Source organism: Alnus glutinosa, chromosome 9 (genome assembly GCF_958979055.1).
Source record: "Alnus glutinosa chromosome 9, dhAlnGlut1.1, whole genome shotgun sequence".
Lineage (NCBI taxonomy): Eukaryota > Viridiplantae > Streptophyta > Magnoliopsida > Fagales > Betulaceae > Alnus > Alnus glutinosa.
Window position 1 is genome coordinate 28,146,964 of NC_084894.1, and position 19,208 is coordinate 28,166,171.

At 34.7% G+C, this 19,208-nt stretch overlaps 2 protein-coding genes and 1 pseudogene across 2 annotated transcripts; 2 read left to right on the top strand and 1 right to left on the bottom strand.

The window, feature by feature from the left end:
- Positions 1-464: 464 nt before the first annotated feature.
- Positions 465-2,159, top strand: LOC133877602 (cationic peroxidase 1-like). The gene is made up of 4 exons (XM_062315981.1): positions 465-710; positions 900-1,091; positions 1,219-1,384; positions 1,565-2,159. The coding sequence occupies exons 1-4, from the start codon at positions 495-497 to the stop codon at positions 1,948-1,950; spliced, it is 960 nt and encodes a 319-aa protein (XP_062171965.1). The 5' UTR covers positions 465-494; the 3' UTR covers positions 1,951-2,159.
- A 9,365-nt stretch (positions 2,160-11,524) lies between these two features.
- Positions 11,525-13,492, bottom strand: LOC133878431 (peroxidase RIP1-like). Its single transcript, XM_062316986.1, has 3 exons — positions 13,176-13,492; positions 12,680-12,874; positions 11,525-12,356 (listed from the first exon to the last, which is right to left on the bottom strand). The coding sequence occupies exons 1-3, from the start codon at positions 13,386-13,388 to the stop codon at positions 11,793-11,795; spliced, it is 972 nt and encodes a 323-aa protein (XP_062172970.1). The 5' UTR covers positions 13,389-13,492; the 3' UTR covers positions 11,525-11,792.
- A 613-nt stretch (positions 13,493-14,105) lies between these two features.
- LOC133876953 (cationic peroxidase 1-like) lies at positions 14,106-15,823 on the top strand (annotated as a pseudogene).
- The last annotated feature ends 3,385 nt before the right edge of the window (positions 15,824-19,208 follow it).

Consider the following 19,208-nt stretch of genomic DNA (forward strand, 5'->3'; position numbering starts at 1 on the left):
ATGTGTATTTTTAAATTAACATCTATTAATCCTATTGAAAATATATGTGAGAATCTTGTACGATAAGAACATATGTCAATTTAATAAGAGGAAAACTTTGTACTGCCTCAAAATCTGATCTAATGAGGCCCCTAACTGTGCCCTGCTGCATGTCGGGAAAGTATCGTCAGATCGCCACATATATTGAGGTGGGTTAGGAACTTAATTAAGATAATCAACACAATTTAACTTTTACCTTTCTGAAAGACAGGATTTGATCAGTTGACATTCCATAGCATATATTACCATCAAGTCACAAAGATGCACGGCTTTACCAATTTCAGTGGATGCATGCGTAGGCCAAATACCCTTCTTAATTCCCTGTTTATTTTCCAATATTTAAAGAATCTTTGACCTAGGCACTCCCAAGATTTCCTCTATATATACGCGCAGTTTCATCTATTATTCCCAACCAAAGACGAAAGAACAAATCACAAGCTCTACTTCTTTGAAATATGGCATTTCCCAGCTTGTACTCTAGCATATTCTGCTACTTTGCATTTTTTCTTCTGTTTGTAGCAGCTTTTGCGCAATCGACTTCAGATTTCTATTCTTCAAAGTGCCCCAAAGCCCTATCTACTATTAAAACTGCAGTGAATAATGCTGTTGCCAAGGAGCATCGCATGGGGGCCTCTTTGCTTCGTCTCCATTTCCACGATTGCTTTGTCAATGCATGTTTTCTCTCCTCTCTCTCTCTAGTACCTATGTTTATCCAGACACATTATTCCTTGATGTTTTATATCAAAACAAACATGCAAATTAAAGCTTGCATGCATGTAGAGATATCATGATTCATGATTTGTTTCAGTCAATCGTCCTACAACTACTAATATTGATGGATTTGCTTGTGGCTTAAACAGGGATGTGATGCATCTGTGTTATTAGATGACACTTCCACTCTCACTGGGGAGAAGACAGCCGGACCAAACGTAGGTTCGTTGCGGGGGTATGATGTAATTGATACCATTAAGTCTCAAATTGAGAGTCTCTGCCCTGGGGTTGTTTCTTGTGCTGATATTCTAGCCGTTGCAGCTCGTGACTCTGTTGTTGCAGTAAGTATAGTTTAAAATTCTTTTGGATTCACTAAGAAGCCAGCTGCCAGTGCTTATTAATCAACGAACACTAACAAAAGTCATATGTATTTTCTTTCCTTTTTCTTGGTACTGTCTCTTTCTCCAGTTAGGCGGGCCTTCATGGTCAGTTCAGTTAGGCAGAAGAGACTCGACCACAGCAAGCTTTTCAGCAGCAAATACGGACCTTCCATCTCCAACGATGGACCTTAGTGGCATTTTAACTGGCTTCTCAAACAAAGGATTTACTGCAAAAGAAACAGTAGCTCTCTCAGGTAAACCAAAGTGAATTGAAACATATATATCTTTTACAGTTTCTTATATATATATATATTGCATGCAGATCATTACTAGTCCTTTTATATAGTGATAACGCTAGTTGAAATTTGCATTATGTTATTATAAGCAATATTACTTATTTATTTTAATTTCCTTTGTCTATTTTCAAAATATAGGATCTCATTCAATAGGGCAAGCCAGATGCGTGGTGTTTCGGGACCGTATCTATAACGAGACCAACATCAATTCGACATACGCAACATCATTGAAATCAAACTGTTCGAGCTCAGGAGGCGATGACAACATTGCTCCCCTAGATACCACTAGTCCTGTCATCTTCGACAATGCTTATTACAAGAACTTGGTGAACAGCAAGGGCCTCCTCCATTCGGACCAACAGCTCTTCAGTGGCGGCTCCACAGACTCTCAGGTCACCACTTACAGCACCAGCTCTTCAACTTTCACTGCTGATTTTGCCAGCGCCATGGTGAAAATGGGCAACCTTAGCCTTCTCACAGGAAGCAGCGGCCAAATCCGTACTGATTGCCGGAAAATTAATTGAACTTTACCACGTAATGAACCAAGTTGCCTATATAGAATATATATATATATATATAGTAATTTCAATTCCTGTGTTTTGTGAAAGTAAATTTAAGAAATGGGGTTTGACCAAGATGATCAACCCGTATGTTTCAATACTGAAATATATAAATTAAGCTTGTGCTTGTAATAAGGTAAGTTTCAAAATAATACAAAGTCTCTGTTATCTCTTTATCAATCTCAATCTACATCTGATCTGATGTTGAATTCCAGTATAAATCATCTTTATATATCTTCAACATTCTGTTTAAGTAAAACATCATCTTGAACAGCGCGCAGCTTCTCGACATTCTCGAATTTGGACAGGGACACCTGCAGCATTATCTGCGACATCACTTGAATCAGTATTATTCACTTTAACATTTTGTTCAGCCAGTCGCTATGATAAAGTGATTTGGATCAAATTAAACATCATAAATGAATCCCGTTAGTGTAATTTGCTTTTGTAGTTTTTGTTCTTGAAAGGAGTTGGTGTGAATTGTGAGACAAAAAGAGCTTTTATTTTGAATATTGCTAATCTAAAAACAGAGAGTTGGAAATAAATAAGCAACTTTCTTTCATGACTAATGCTACTACACCAACATGCTACACCCTCAGTCCACTTTGCAAATTCCATATAGCAGATTTTGCAACAATTTTTACCTTACACTTTGCAAATTCATGCTAATCTCAAACAGAAGTTGTGTTGTTGCTCAAACTTAATTAATGGAAAAACTTCACAAAAAGGGAATCAAACTATCGCGCTTTTTCAATTAAGGGTACTGACGTAGTAAAACGTTCAATTGAGTGTATGCATTTATCAATACCGTTTAATGTCGAGTATTCTGTTAGTCTTCGTTCTAAATCGATGACGGAATACCCATCACGTGCCACCCATGTGATTTTTTAACCAAAACTTTCCATTATGCCCCTCATCTAAACAAACGAGGCTTTGATGAGCTGTCATTTTTTTCAACCTAAACTACCCAAACTGCCCTCGTAACTCCCTAGTCCATCTCTATCTCACTCCCCTCCACCCCAATCCCCACCATCGACGAACTCACCAGCCTGCCCTCCCAACTCGACATCCCATGAATCATGCAGTAAAATATGGAGGAAAACATGGAAACAATGAAGAGGAAGCTGGGTGGTTTCTGACGAGAAAAATCTGGTAACAGCAGGGCGCGGATCGGTGGATTTGACGCCGGAGAACACGCCCTTTGATGCAGAAGGTTGAGGAAATCTGGGAACGGCTGAGATGTGTCGGACTGGGCGTCATTTTGCTGCAGAGTATGGAGATGGAGATGGAGATTGGAGCCATTGCTGTTGCTGCTTCTCAACACTGTTGGTGACATTGCTGCTCAACACTGTGAGGAGCTGCTGACTGACAAGAGATGGGCTAGCTGCTCAGCTGCTGATAATGAAGAAAACAAGTGCTAACAGAGTTAAAAAGGAAGACTTGGAGAGTAAATCAAAGAGAACTTGGAGAGAAAATGGAACGGTGGAGGAGCATGGCTCTATGGTGGATTTGTAGCTTACAAGATCTACATTCGTCGATACGGAGAGCAAAAGGAGCAAAGAAGGTTGCTTTTGTAAAATACAAATGGGTTCTTTTGGGGTGTGATTTGGGTGGAGAAACAGAAATACAAAAAAAAAACTAAAAGGAAAGGGAAAAGAACCAAGCAAATAATCCTCTGTTTTGGAACATAAAAATAGAGTTGGAACAAAAAATCCTATGTTTTCTCCTAGCCTAGTATTAATTTCTTTCACTCCACCAAGCAGCAAAGGAAGGAGAAGGATTGTCTCTGTTCAACTCTGTTTTTATGTTCCAAAACAGAGGATTTTTTGCTTCATTTTTTTTCCTTTCCTTCTCATTTTTTTTTTCTTCTCTTTTTGTTAACTGCTTCATGCACCCTTCGTCACCACCTACAAGGGCTTTGAAAGGGAGGTGGGAAGATTGTAAAAATCACCAATACCGGTTTTACCCGAATCTGGGAAGGATTTGTTAGGATTAAGTTTTCCTTTAACGGTTGCATCAACCAAGCTCCAGACTTGCCGCAAAGAAACAAGAATCTGAGCCGGACTTGACGCTCTGCATGGGCACCACCTTCATGCACGCAGATCGTCCACGCCAGTAGCAACAAGTAGGAGTCCATGCTTGTTAAAAAAAAAAAATAACGTTCTCCACATGGTCTCTGGGAAGCTCTTTCCATGCGGTGAATGAGCGTGTCCTCCGCCGGGCCCAGTGCTCGGTCGGAATTCTCGTCGACCAGTGAGTGACTTTGGCGGACGCGACGACCGCGAAGCGCTTGCATATGGGATGAGGATGCATGGCCGAGCACCCAGGGACAATGCTCACCGTCGTGAAATTTGTGACTTCCCGTAAATCACTGACATTTGGTGTCCTTTGGTTCGTCTAACTCCCAACAAGGACAAGAAAATAACAGACGACAAGAAAATAACAGACGAAGCGGACAACGCCAGCGAAGAAGTGAGGGGCATAATCGAAAGTTTCGCTTAAAAAGTCACGGAAAACCCAACTGTTTTGGATTCCATCGTCGATTTAGAACGGAAGCCGACGGAATACCCGACATTATACGGTTTTGATAAATGCATACACTCAATTGAACGTTTAATTACATTAATACTCTTAATTAAAAAAATGCTATAATTTAATACCATTTTGTAAAGTTTTCCTTAATTAATATGCCCTTCAATTCGAAAGTTTGTCTTGGATCGATGGTAGCCTTGGAGCTGAACTCTTCGTATATAATCTTCACGTGCAGGGACAACTCTTATATTGTAATCTGAGTCACTAAGCGACATGCTAAAACCCATATATATACATTGAAGAACCAGTTTGAACTTACGCCAAATACTTAACGAAGAATATCTACGATGCAAGAGATCGGAGGTTAACCTCAAGCTGTCTAGCTGGGGTCTAGCGGAGGGTCACTCCATGCATGTTGGGTGAGAGTGTTTGTTAGGAGACATTTTACTTCAACCGATGTCATATTTTATGTTGACTTACATATAATTTTAATTATTTGTATTTGTTTTTTTTTATCGTAATTGAGAACTTAATTAAAAAGCACTAACTTTTTTTTGTCATAATATTATTTTTTATCATATATAATTGGGGCCTTAATTAAAGAGCATTGACCAACTATTTTTTTTTGGTCATAAATGAGCTTTAATTAATTAATTTATTTATAAAATAAAACTTAATTTCACTATTTTTATTTGGGGCCTTATTTAATTGGAGGCCTTAGACGCTTGCCTAATTTACTTAGGCATTGAGCCTGTACTGAACATATATATATATACTCACTTCCGAATGACCCAATTTTTTTTTCTCTTTTGTGGAGCGTTTTTCCGGCATGTTGTTAAGGGATAGGTTTATTGGCTAATGGATTTGATTATGTAGCCTCCACTCTGTTAGGCACACATTTTGACCTCCTGAGAATAATGGATGTCAATAGTCCAGGTGACAGGGGCTAGAATATAGTAGATGCAGCTTAATTCCTTTTATGCTTTGTGCACCCGACCTCGACCCCCAATCACATTGGGTTCAATTAGCTTATATTGGGCTTTGTTGAGAACGGGCTGACTTGGGCCGATAAATGGATTAGAGAAGCCCACTTCTAAGGAATTTATTGTGTGGTACACCACATATGTATACCTAAGTTCTGGAATGTTATTAATCTAGCGAATTTTGTAACACTCAAAAGACACAATCTCCCATATCGAAAGAAGAAAATGTTGTCATGATCACTAGAATGGAATATTATTCTCTCGATCTCTCACAAGAAATCAGATAATCGATTTCTGCCTATACGAGAGAGGAGGGGTTTAAAGGAAGGGAGAGTTCTATCTCCCATTAATGTGTAGCCCATACGCCCAATGGGCCTACAATGGACCAAATTAAGAAAATGTGATATAACTGGTAATTTCAATGTCACAAACTCTATATATATATATAATCTTATGGCTCCAAAATAAATAAATAAATAAACTCTATATAATCTTAAAGGGCATAAATTCCAAGGAGCGTAACTTTTTAGCTGATTATCTATTTAAGGAGAGAATTTTTTTTAAAAAAAAATAATAAATAAATAAATTCATGTAGACTTTCCAATAGATTTTCAAGACTACGAGTAGAAAATCTGAATATATTGATCCAATAGTAAAATATAAGCGCAAAAATGTCAAAGCTTTTGAAAACAACTAAATTCAATCTCAACTTACAAAAAAAAAGAAAAAGAAAATCAAGATACCCCTTCACGGGTTAGAGGGATGCCGTTGGGCAGGAAATTAATTAGGGAAATTTTGGTTGAAGAAGAGAAAGGTTATTGTTAAGAGTTTTGACTCCACTTGCAACCCTCGAGAGGTATCTATTTTGATCATATATTATTGGGTTGAAATAAGATCAAACTATTTTGTGGTCTAAACGTGAAAATTAGTCCCCCATTTAGCTGAATACAAATGCTTATGCCACGTTGTTAAGTGAGTTTGGGCTATATATAAGCGGCTTTAGAAAATTCTAATATAATTGTAACTTGAGTTAATCATTTTAAAATAATAATACAGATGTGATTAATACTTCAAGGGCGGCTCGATAAATTTTGAGGCCTAAGACGACAAGTTTAAGTGATGCCATTTTCTTATATTTAAATATTAATTAAATTTATTTTATTTTAATATTTTTATTTAATATGTCAATTAGAACACTTTCTTGTATTTGTAAAATGTATTTTTAATTTTATAACTTATTAGATATAGAATGACTTATCACTTAATTTAAAGACATGAAATAAGAAGATTTAAAGAAAAATGAAGAGAAAAATGGAAATAAGTTATATAACGATTGATTTGTAATAAAACATAATGCGGGAAAAAATTGTTGGACATTGAAGACTCACCAAAAGTGTAATTCTATCTATTATGCACAACACAAATAATGAGAATTTATGCACTTTGAAAACTTTTCATATTTTTCTAAACATTCAATTCAAATAAACGTTGGACTAATTTCATAAATGTAAAAATAGAACTTTTAAAAAGAGTAAATAAGTGAAACTTTTTAAGAATTTATGAATGTTTTTTTAGACTTTTAATTTGTAATTATTTTTACCATGATTGAGGGCTTTAATTAGAAATTATTTATTAAATTTTTACCATATTAGAGTCTTAAAATTTGTTTTGAAGATAATATTTATTGTACAATTATTAAGTGAGTGCCTTAATTAAAGAGTATTTTATTAACTTTTTACCATATTAGAGCCTTAAAATATATATTTTTAAAACAAATATAGATTTATTATATAATTATTAATTGGGGGTCGCCTAAGTCACTTAAGGCTCGAGCCACCCATGTAATACTTTTTGTTGGTAATTATGACCTAAAATGTTCCTTAACAAACTCAAACATTAAGTCAGTAAGGTATTAAAACCTCAATTGAAGTCGGCTCTAAACTTCACCCCTCAGAAAACAATCTAAGAGGCCAGGAGGAGGGAGCAGTTTTCCCTTTCTACTCTCTGCTCTTACCCTCCCCCTCCTATTTTGATTTTTTCTTTTGTTTGTAGGTTTTCTTTGACTAGTCGGACTAGATTAGCATTTTTGGTCTCTCCGCTATGTATCCGTCTATCTACTTTCGTACTGTACTGTTTATCTCCTCCTTAGCCATTGCTGCTGTTTGCTAGTTGTGTTTTTAGCTTTGCATAAGAGTTTTATTCTTTTTAGATCTATCCTCGTGGGCGATCTATGAGATGAAGGTTAGTCAGGTGTGATGGGTTATTTCTCACGGCCGGTTTAAATAAATTTTTTTAGAATATTTGGCTATCATTACCTTAAATTTAGTCTGCTCGGAGCAGATCTGCTCTTCAACAATTTTTATACATTGGTTAGTGAAATATGAAAAATCATAGATATCACTTTATATATTTTAGAATTTTGTTTGTATTTATGACTATATAACCTTATAGCTTGTGAATATAATTTTGCATAACTTTATACTTTGTAATATAAAAACTTTATACTCATAATCTTTGATCAATGAAATACTTAAAAATTTCATTAAAAAAAAAAAAAAGACCCCCTCAATCAACGACGTAAAAAACATACCCACTTGCCGGTGGGGACGGTTCAAGAGACTGCACGAGCTTTGAAGGCCCTTACAGCTCTCCGACAACTAATAAAATGCATGTAAAAGTCGTGTGAAGAAAACTTAATTATAGCATTAATTTCTATGCTGGGCATCAGAAATTCTGGAGGGAAACAAGCTAGTCTCTAGCTTGTTCCATGGACTTTGTCTCTTTCAAGTCATAAATATTAAAATAATTTCAAGATAATTTTCAATCTTGTACGGCCATGGTTTACTTTTAATACAAGTCATATCTGCCTTCTCAAACGCAGAGTTTCGGGTTCAGTGCCGATCGAAGAAACGGGAAACATGTTCGATCTAGCGATAAACCTTCAACTGTATATTCTGACAAGATAAGCTCTTAAACTATTCATTCTGAAAATGACCCAAAGTCAAGAGTCAAATAATAGCAGTCGATCCCATAAACTTCTATGGCAGCTACCACGCAATAATTAATGTTTTGCCCCCAAAGGACTAAGGAATTTGATAATTAAACTGCGCGCCACCTAGCCTTATTATATATTTTGTTTCCTAATTACCACCTTATTATATGTATTCTGCATGTGTTATATATATATATAAGCTTCTTTATTTTATTTTATTTTTTTATTTTTTTTTATGTTCAACGTGCATTGTATATCTTAATACATTCATTCTTCAACTCTTCTGAAAATTTGTTTTAGTGTCATGCTATATAGGCAGCACATATACAGATGTCAAACAGCTAGCTAGCAGAGGCAATTAATGCAATCAGCTCGTAAATTTCTAGCTACCATTATTATTATTTAATTTCCTTCCACATGGCAATCACCTCAATATTAGTCTATATATATATATAATAATTAATGGAAACTTGCACATTTAATTATTTAATAATTTTCAACAATTGATATTTTTACTTAATTGATAGAGGAATTATGGATTGGAGATAAAAGTTGCATTAATTAATATGATGATAAATTACCATTTTTTTTTTCCAAATTGAAGCTAATAAAAAGATTTAATTTAATATTTAATAATCTAACTTTCTTGCGCAAAGTTGAACCTGGCCTATTGGTCGGCCGGGGATAATTTAATTTATACTTTTTATTTATTTCTTATTTCTTAAACTTGAGTAAGTACTGAGTCGTTGTTTCAAGTTTCAATCAATTTTATATATATAAAACCAAGTGCGCACCAAGTTTCACTAATATAATATAAAAATTCATTATGTTATTATACTAGAATTATAAAAGCTTTATTTGAAGTACTATTCTCCTTAATTTAAACCCCAAATAATTATATTGAGCCGCCCCTCTTGTCCCACATCACCCATGTTACGACCCTAAACAGTACTTACCAAGGAAAGAAGCAAGGTAGCTTGCATGCACTAACCTTTGCTCTAGTTTTGTGCTGATCTTAATTAATGTCAACTTTCAAAAACAAACTATCGTACGTGCTGCCTAATTAACATATCTATTAATGGATCATGAAACACGTTATCAGGAACACCCACATATATAATACTTATATTAAGGACCCGTTTGGGCACGTTTAAACGAGTGATTTGAAAACATTAGCTAGCTGTATGTCTAGGAATTGGATTTATACCGGATGTAGTAAACAATATGTAGCTAAGTACGAATCAGGATTAAGAGTCTGTAAATTAATGGGTGAACTCCGGTTGATTTTCAATATATATATATATATATATATATATATATATATAGGTTTGGTCCCGCTCGATCATCTCAAACACACAAAACTTTCCATTAAGACCAAGGGAAGGAAGACTTAATTACCAAGCCTGCTGATAAAATTTTTGCAGCACATGCATCAAGATTTAACAAAATCAAGGAGATTGATGAGTACTTCTGCAAATATCTCTAAACTCTACAAATTATATTAATTATATGTTTATGTTCGAGTTTTACGGCCTGTTGATATTATAGAATTAACATATTACGCATGCAATTAGATTGCTTGTTTCCAGCTTTAATTTTCATCGTATTTTAGTTGACATGACGATTCTTAAAAGAGAAAGCTGATCTTGTTTTATGTATAGAGTGATTGTTTTAGTTGGACGTGGTGCATTTTTTATCATTCTTCTGTCGGGAGAATCGACTGGATATGGGGATTAAACTTTCAGTCTTTGAGGCAATACAAATAATTTTTTTCTTTTTCCTTTCTCGGTAATCCAGGATATATATATATATATATATATATATATATATATATATATATATATATATATATATATGGTCAAATACGATTTAAGTTGACGTGCGTAGCGGATAACGTGATCATAAGAAAAGACCAAAGCAACAACTCCTTAATTATATTTTAAAAGCTTGAAATTGAAAGAAACAATAAAATCTCAATAAATTTTTTCTGATTGATTAATTCAATATTTCATTATCAAAAGGTCTTTCTTTTTTTCTTTTAAATATATAGTAAATACAAATTAAAGCTATTGCTTGAATTAATTAATCTAAACATATATGCTTTACAAAATACAATTTCTCAATTATAAAAAGTCTAACTAATGCTAGCAACCTAGCTAAAGATGGAAATTAAACTAATAGAAATAAGGAAACTCAATGCGAACAAATAAACTATTAGTTTTCAGATAAAAATATAGTTTCTAGAATTATTGATCAACAAATATATTTATAATACAAAATAGAACACTAATAATTGTCTGGAAAACAGATGATAAAGCTAGCTAGCTTGTACGTATTTGCATCGATCTACATATGTGATCAACAATAGTATCATTGAAATGATTATTCCAAAAAAAATTAGGTTGATAAGAAAATTATTTATTTAATTAATATTCTAATACTTCCATTCATGACATGTGAGCTTAAACTTTTCCTCAATAATTGGGCCTCAATACATAGTTGAAATATTTGATTGATATAAAAAATTATACTATCATATTAAATCATGAATTATCTTAAAAACTTAAGTCGATAAGAATTGATGAATTTAATCATTTGATTAAACACGAAATACCTAGTATATGTTTTACAAGCAAAATTTATAACTTCACGTATACCTAGCTAAATGTCCCATTTTCCCTTTGATTGAACTTCCATTTTCAGCGGTTTTGGTGATTAAAAATAATAATTAAGGTATCTTCTAACTTCCTTTCCATTTCATTTAAAATAGATATGAACATGTCATGGTCCAGAATAAATTTTAGAGCTTTTAACGTACGGTGTACATAGTGCCACATCATTTAAAAATTATAAATCTAATTTGGACTATGATCAAAATTAATAATTCTTCTTAATTTCACTTGAAATTGAGTGAATCCTGTGCCGTCAAAGCCAGACAAAGAATTATAAACACTGTTCATAAACCATAAAACCTAGTAGAAAGTAGAATCACAATAAATACTTAAAATTTCTCGATCAATACATGACAGTATAGTAGAATCACACTTAATTTACTCTTTTATTAACACTGAAATAAGTAGAACAAAACCTCACAGAAAGTCAGCAACGCCACAAGGGCAGTGGCTAGACTGAACAAATCACAACAGCAGCTCCAACCATCGAGAAAAACATTAATTTGACCAGTTAACATTACATCTCCATGTAAGAGTTAACCAAATTAACAAATGAGACATGAAAATGTTGAACAACAAACTTCCAATTTTCTTTTCATGGGAAATATTAATTTAGGAAGAGTACTTCTAGTTGACTCTCCTACAATTCAACCTAACCTCTCCTTGATTACCAGTGAGAGGTTTGATATTACCCATCTTGATCATGGAAGCAGCAAAGTCTTTGGCGAAATTAAGGTTGTCGGTAGTACTGTACAACTGCACCAGCTTATCGCTTTCACTGCCATCACCCTTGAAAAGCTCCTGGTCGGAATGGAGTAGACCCTCTGAATTCATCAAAGAGTTGAAGTACACTGTATCAAATCTCGTCGTAGTTGCATCAAGCGGCTCTATGTTGTTATCTCCCCCAGTTACAGGGCATTGTTGTTGCCTGGAGGCTGCAAAGGCAGGGTTAATATTGGTATCGTTATAGATCCTTCCTCGGAAGGCGATGCACCGAGCGAGTCCAATGGTGTGGCCACCCGAGAGGGCAACAAGGTCTTTCAAGTTTAGTCCATGAGCTTGAAAGTTAGAGAGAAGCTGAGTGAAGTTGAGTAACGGGGAAGGAATATCATTATTTGCGTCATCCTTGCTTGCATTTCTTGCATCTCTTCTACCTAACATTACTTTGTAGTAGTAGGAAGAACCTCCCAACTAAAATACAAGCGCCAAAGTTAGTAAGATCTATATTAGGAAGTAATTATATTATACGTGAAAAGATGGGAAAACTTCACTCAGTCCTCATGAATTGTCGCTGTTTTTGTAATTACTCTGATAAACTTAAAAAACTGTTAATTTAATGTATTTATCGTTAGAATTTAATGGAAAATATTAACGGATGAGTGAAATTGAAATAAATTGAAAAATGGAGACACTTATTAAATTGAGAGTTTTTAAAGTTTAGGAAAGTAATCAAATGCAGTGAAAGCTTAGGGAAATTAAGTGAAGTTTCTCCGAAAAGATTTATTGACACTTACAATATCGACAGAGTCACGAGCTGCCACAGCCAAGATATCTGCGCATGAGACCACATTGTGACGGCAAGCTTTGTTGACAACAGTTTTTATTTCATCAACCACATCGAAAGCCCTGAGTGACTGGAAATTTGGAAAGGCCGTCTTCTCGCCAGTGAAGTTGGCGGTGTCATCTAGCAGAACTGATCCATCGCAACCCTGTCATTCCAGCCATGCATGCATGAGCATTTCATAGATTACTTACATGGCACGAAATCTTGAATCTCACATATCTTATATATATATAGACTATAGTGTCTACTCTCTAGCCCTAGTGCTCTCCTTTTGTAAGCCTCGTGTCATCGATCTTTTGATGAGGTTCAGAGCATCTTATGTTGAACTTGATAGATCCCAATTAACAATGTTTTATCAAACACTTAAACAGTAGATATGTGCCTAAACAACATATGTAATGGATTAAGAAACACGTTTGGAGAAAATTAACCTAGATGAAACTTACATTGACAAAGCAGTCATGGAAATGGAGGCGTAGTAGTGATGCGCCGTTGCGTGGCTCACGATTAATAGCGTTCTGCACAACTGATCTGATTGCAGGCAGTGCGTCAGGGCACACTTTGGCATAGAAATCAGGACAGAGATCCGCACATGTTGGGCTCACAACAACAGCAAAAGCAACTATCAAACACACTACAAACGACTGAAAAGCAGCCATGCTTACTACTATAGCACGATCAGGTTAATTTCTAATCAAAACTGCTGTGCAAACAAAGCTAAGAGCAATGAGTTTATATATATAGAGGACTATTGCGCCACTCAGTACTTTGCCGTTCCCATATATATATATATATATATGAAAATTCTTCTAAAGGCAGGAAGGTTTGATTTAATTTGTTTACACAGAGGTATTATTTTAGTCGAAGGCTAGGGAGAACTACATGTATAACTTGCTCAGAAAGGCCGGAAAAAAATATCATTGACCCAGTAAATTAAATCATTTTTCTCTTCTTTTTTTTTTTTTTTTTTTTTTTTTTTCCGGATTATTAATAAGAAACATATGTACTCTTAATCTCTTCGATCCTAAGGCTATAATTGGCCAAATATGTTTGTATTCGTTGGTTGTAAATTAAGACCCACAGCCAGTTGAATGCATGCTTTTGGTTATGATTGTGATTGTGTTTGATCTGTTCTTCTTCACTTCTTTTGTTTAATTGTGAACCGATCGAGTCAGATCGATTTGATGATTATTTTTAATGATTTTGCTGAAGATAGATCGATGAAACTGACCCGACCGTTAAGCAGTGGTTGTCGGTCGATATTAAAGTCAATAATATAATATAAATGTGACATGCAGCATTATCAAGTTGAACCAATCCAGTTAATCACTTGGAGGGTCAACTTAATAGGATATTCCCATTGTCATCACCGAATGATGCATCACATGATTCACACGCCGCTGGCCTTATTCGCTTGCCCTTTCTTACAAGTGATGCGCGCGCACATTATTATCATGCAAACGGATACATACAACCTCCATGGAGGACCATGATTTGAAAACACCAATAATAATAAGGGTTAAATAGTTTATTAGTATTTGAGTTTTAAGCTTTTTTAAATTTAGTATTTCAGTTTTCATTTGTTTTATAGGTGGTACCTGAGTTAGGAGTAAAAATCCGCTTAATACTTTTTTTACATTTTTAGGCCAATTATTAACGACCTGTCACGTTTCAATCGTTGAGGTTAACACATAGCACTATATAAAAAAAAAATTAAAAGCAAAAATCTTTAAAAAATTATATAAAAATAATAAAATAATACAATTTAAAAAAAAAATTGAAAAAACTCATCACTTTGTCAATGCATGTTTTCTCTCCTCTCTCTCTCTAGTACCTATGATTATCCAGACACATTATTCCATGATGTTTTATATCAAAACAAACATGCAAAGCTTGCATGCATGTAGATATATCATGATTTGTTTTGTTTCAGTCAATCGTCCTACAACTATTATTGATGGATTTGCTTGTGGCTTAAACAGGGATGTGAATCATGTGATGCATCTGTGTTATTTGATGACACTTCGACTCTCACTGGGGAGAAGACAGCCGGACCAAACGTAGGTTCATTGCGGGGGTATGATGTAATTGATACCATTAAGTCTCAAATGGAGAGTCTCTGCCCTGGGGTTGTTTCTTGTGCTGATATTCTAGCCGTTGCAGCTCGTGACTCTGTTGTTGCAGTAAGTATATATATACATAGTTTAAAATTCTTGCGGATTCACTAAGAAGCCAGCTGCCAGTGCTTATGAATCAACGAACACTAACAAAAGTCATATGTATTTTCTTTCCTTTTTCTTGGTACTGTCTCTTTCTCCAGTTAGGCGGGCCTTCATGGTCAGTTCAGTTAGCTAGGCAGAAGAGACTCGACCACAGCAAGCTTTACAGCAGCAAAAAACGACCTCCCATCTCCAACGATGGACCTTAATGGCATTTTATCTGGCTTCTCAAACAAAGGATTTACTGCAAAAGAAACGGTAGCTCTCTCAGGTAAACCAAAGTGAATTGAAACATATATATCTTTTACAGTTTCTTATATATATATATATATATATATATATATATATATTAATTGCATGCAGATTAGGAGTCCTTTTATATAGTGATAACGCCAGTTGAAATTTGCATTATGTTATTATATGCAATATTACTTATTTATTTTTCCTTTTGTCTATTTTCAAAATATATATAGGAGCTCATTCAATAGGGCAAGCCAGGTGCGTGGTGTTTCGGGACCGTATCTATAACGAGACCAACATCAATTCGACATACGCAACATCATTGAAATCAAACTGTCCGAGCTCAGGAGGCGATGACAACATTGCTCCCCTAGATACCACTAGTCCTGTCATCTTCGACAATGCTTATTTCAAGAACTAGGTGAACAGCAAGGGCCTCCTCCATTCGGACCAACAGCTCTACAGTGGCGGCTCCACAGACTCTCAGGTCACCGGCCACTTACAGCACCAGCTCTTCAACTTTCACTGCTAATTTTGCCAGCGCCATGGTGAAAATGGGCAACCTTAGCCCTCTCATAGGAAGCAGTGGCCAAATCCGTACTGATTGCCGGAAATTGAACCTTACCACGTACTGAACCAAGTTGCCTATATAGAATATATATATATATATATATATATATGTAATTTCAATTCCTGTGTTTTGTGAAAGTAAATTTAAGAAATGGGGTTTGACCAAGATGATCAACCCGTGTGTTTCAATACTGAAATATATAAATTAAGCTTGTGCTTGTAATAAGATAAGTTACAAAATAATACAAAGTCTCTGTTATCTCTTTATCAATCTCAATCTCAATCTACATCTGATCTGATGTTGAATTCCAGTATAAATCATCTTTATCTTGAGTTTGAATTTGATTGAGAGTTTGTACTTGAGCTAAGGAACATCTTCAGCATTATCTGCAACATCACTTAAATCAGTATTATACATTCACTTTAACATTTTGCTCAGCCAGTCGCTACGATGAAGTGATTTGGATCAAAACATCTTAAATGAATCCCGTTAGTGTAGTTTGCTTAATTTTGTACGTAGTTTTTGTTCTTGAAAAGAGTTGGCGTGAATTGTGAGACGACATAAAGAGCTTTTATTTTGAATATTAATTGCTAATCTAAAAACAGAAAGTCGGAAATATATAAGCAACTTTCTTTCATGACTAATGCTACTACACCAACATGCTACACCCTCGATCAGTCCACTTTGCAAATTCCATATAGCAGATTTTGCACCAATTTTTACCTTGCACTTTGCAAATTCATGCTAATTAATCTCAAACAGAAGTTGTGTTGTTGCTCAAACTTATAATATGCCCTTCAATTCGAAAGTTTGTCTTGGATGCTAGCCTTGGTGCTGAACTCTTCGTATATAATCTTCACATGCAGGGACAACTCTTATATTGTAATCGGAGTTACTAAGCGACATGCTAAAACCCATATTCATTTAAGAACCAGTTTGATTATGTCATGTGGCCTACACTCCGTTAGACGCACATTTTGAGCTCCCGAGAATAATAGGATCGGATGTCAATAATCCAAGTGGCGGCCGGGGCTAGAATATAGTAGATTTATGCGTACGTTGTACGTGCGCCCGTCCACGATCCCCAATAAAATTGGTTTCAATTATCCTATATAGGGCTTTGTTTAGAATGAGTTGACTTGGGCCGATAAATGGGACTCGATAAATGGATTAGAGAAGCTAGCCCACTTCTAAGGAACTTATTGTGTACGTGGTACGTACACCGCAGATGTATACCTAAGTTCTGTAATGTTATAATTAAATTAATCTAGGGAATTTGTAACCCTCAAAGACACAATTAATCTCCCATATCGAAAGGCGAAAATAATCTCATGATCACTAGAATATATGGAATATTATTCACTCTCTCACAAGAAATCAGATATTTGATTTCTGCCTATACGAGAGAGGAGGGGTTTAATTAAAGGAAGGGAAAGTTCTATATATATATATATATATCTCCCATGCATATATTGTGTAGCTCATACGCCCAATGAGCCTACAAAATGGACCAAAGAAAATGTGATGTAACTGGTAATTTCAATGTCATGACAAACTCTATATAATCTTTTGTCTCCAAAAAAAAAAAATTCATGTAGACTTTCCAATAGATCGATTCTCAAGACTACGACTCTACGAGTAGAAAATCTGAATATATTATATTGATCCAATATATAATAAATAAGCGCAAAAATGTCAAAGCTTTTGAAAACAATTACTAATTATTCAATCTCAACTTACAAAAAAAGGAAAATCAAGATACCCCTTCATGGGTTAGAGGGATCGATGCCGTTGGACGTACAGGAAATTAATTAGGAAAAATTGGGTTGAAGAAGAGAATGGTTATTGTTAGCTAGGAGGAGTTTTGACTACTCCCCACTTGCAACCCTAGCTCGAGAGCTATATATTTTGATCATATATTGTTGGCCGGGTTGAAATAAGATCAAACTATTTTGTGGTCTAAATAAATTAAACATGAAAATTAATTAGTCCCCCAATGAGCTGAATACAAATACTTATGCCACGTTGTTAAGTGAGTTTGGGCTATATAGTCGACTTTAGAAAATTCTAATATAATTGCAACTTTGACTTAATCATTTTAAAATAATAATATAGATATGATTAATACTTTTTCTTTAGTAATTATGATCTAAAATGTTCCTTAACAAACTCAATCAACAATGTAAGAAACATACTCACTTGTCAGTCGAGACGATGAATTAGGATCTTCTATAATTATTTGCATGAATTTAAAAGAATTTGAGCAGGTGATTGTGAGAGACTATTTATGAAATCCACCTGATTCAATAAAATTGGGCTGCCCAACCATTTATCTGGTTAGGTGAGTTTCATAAGTAGTCTCTCACAATTGCTTGTCCGAATTCTCTCAAATTCGGACAAATAATTATAAAAGATCATGATCTGATACAAAAGACTACTAAAGCTTTGAAGACCCTTATGGCTCTCAACAACTAATAAAATGCATGTAAAAGTCGAGTCAAGAAAACTTAATTATGGCATTAATTTCTATGCTAGGCATTAGAAATTCTATAGGAAAACAAGTCTCTTAAATTGTGCTCTTCATTTAATTATAAATTAAGGATGTAATTACCTTTTCATATTCTATGAAAATCTAAAAAGATAATTATGTCTTTAGTTTATATTAAAATGGAGAGGATCCAAATTCTTTAATTGTTCCATTCTTCCATGGCTGTCTCTTTCAACTCATAAATATTAATAATTTCCAGATAGTTTTCAACCTTGTACAGCCATGGTTTACTTTTTAATAAAAGTCATATATATCCTACTATTCCCAATTAACAACGTGTTTTGGCGTTTTATCTGTCTTCTCAAACGCAGATCGAGTTTCGAGTTCAGCACCGAAGAAACGGGAAACATGTTCGATCCGGCGATAAACCTTTAACTATTCTGACAAGATAAGCTTTTTTGTGGATCTACGTGTATGCATATATTGAAACTCTAAACTATTCATTCTGAAAAGAAATTACAAAAGAAGTTTGGTGTGCTTTCACACAAAGTCAGAGTCATATAATTATAGCAGTCGATCCCATAAACTTCTATACACGGCAGCTATCAATAATTGTTTTGCTCCCGAATGATTACGGGTCTGTTTGAGTTTGCAATTTTAAAAAGTATGATTTAAAATATCGATTTTAAAATGTGAGATTTGAAAAAAGTGATTTTTAAAAACACAGTTAGGCGTTTGACAAAATTGTAGTTTTGCCTTTAAAATCGAAAATTAGCCTTTAAAATTATGCGTTTTAAAAAAAGTACCATCTCACTTGTGATTTGAAAAAACAGATTTTCTGCGTTTTCAAATCGCAATTTTTAAAAACGTTCCCAAACGATTTATATTCCGCGATTTGGTTTAAAATCGCACTTATTGTCTACGAAATCGCAATCACAAACGCACCATAAGGAATTCGATA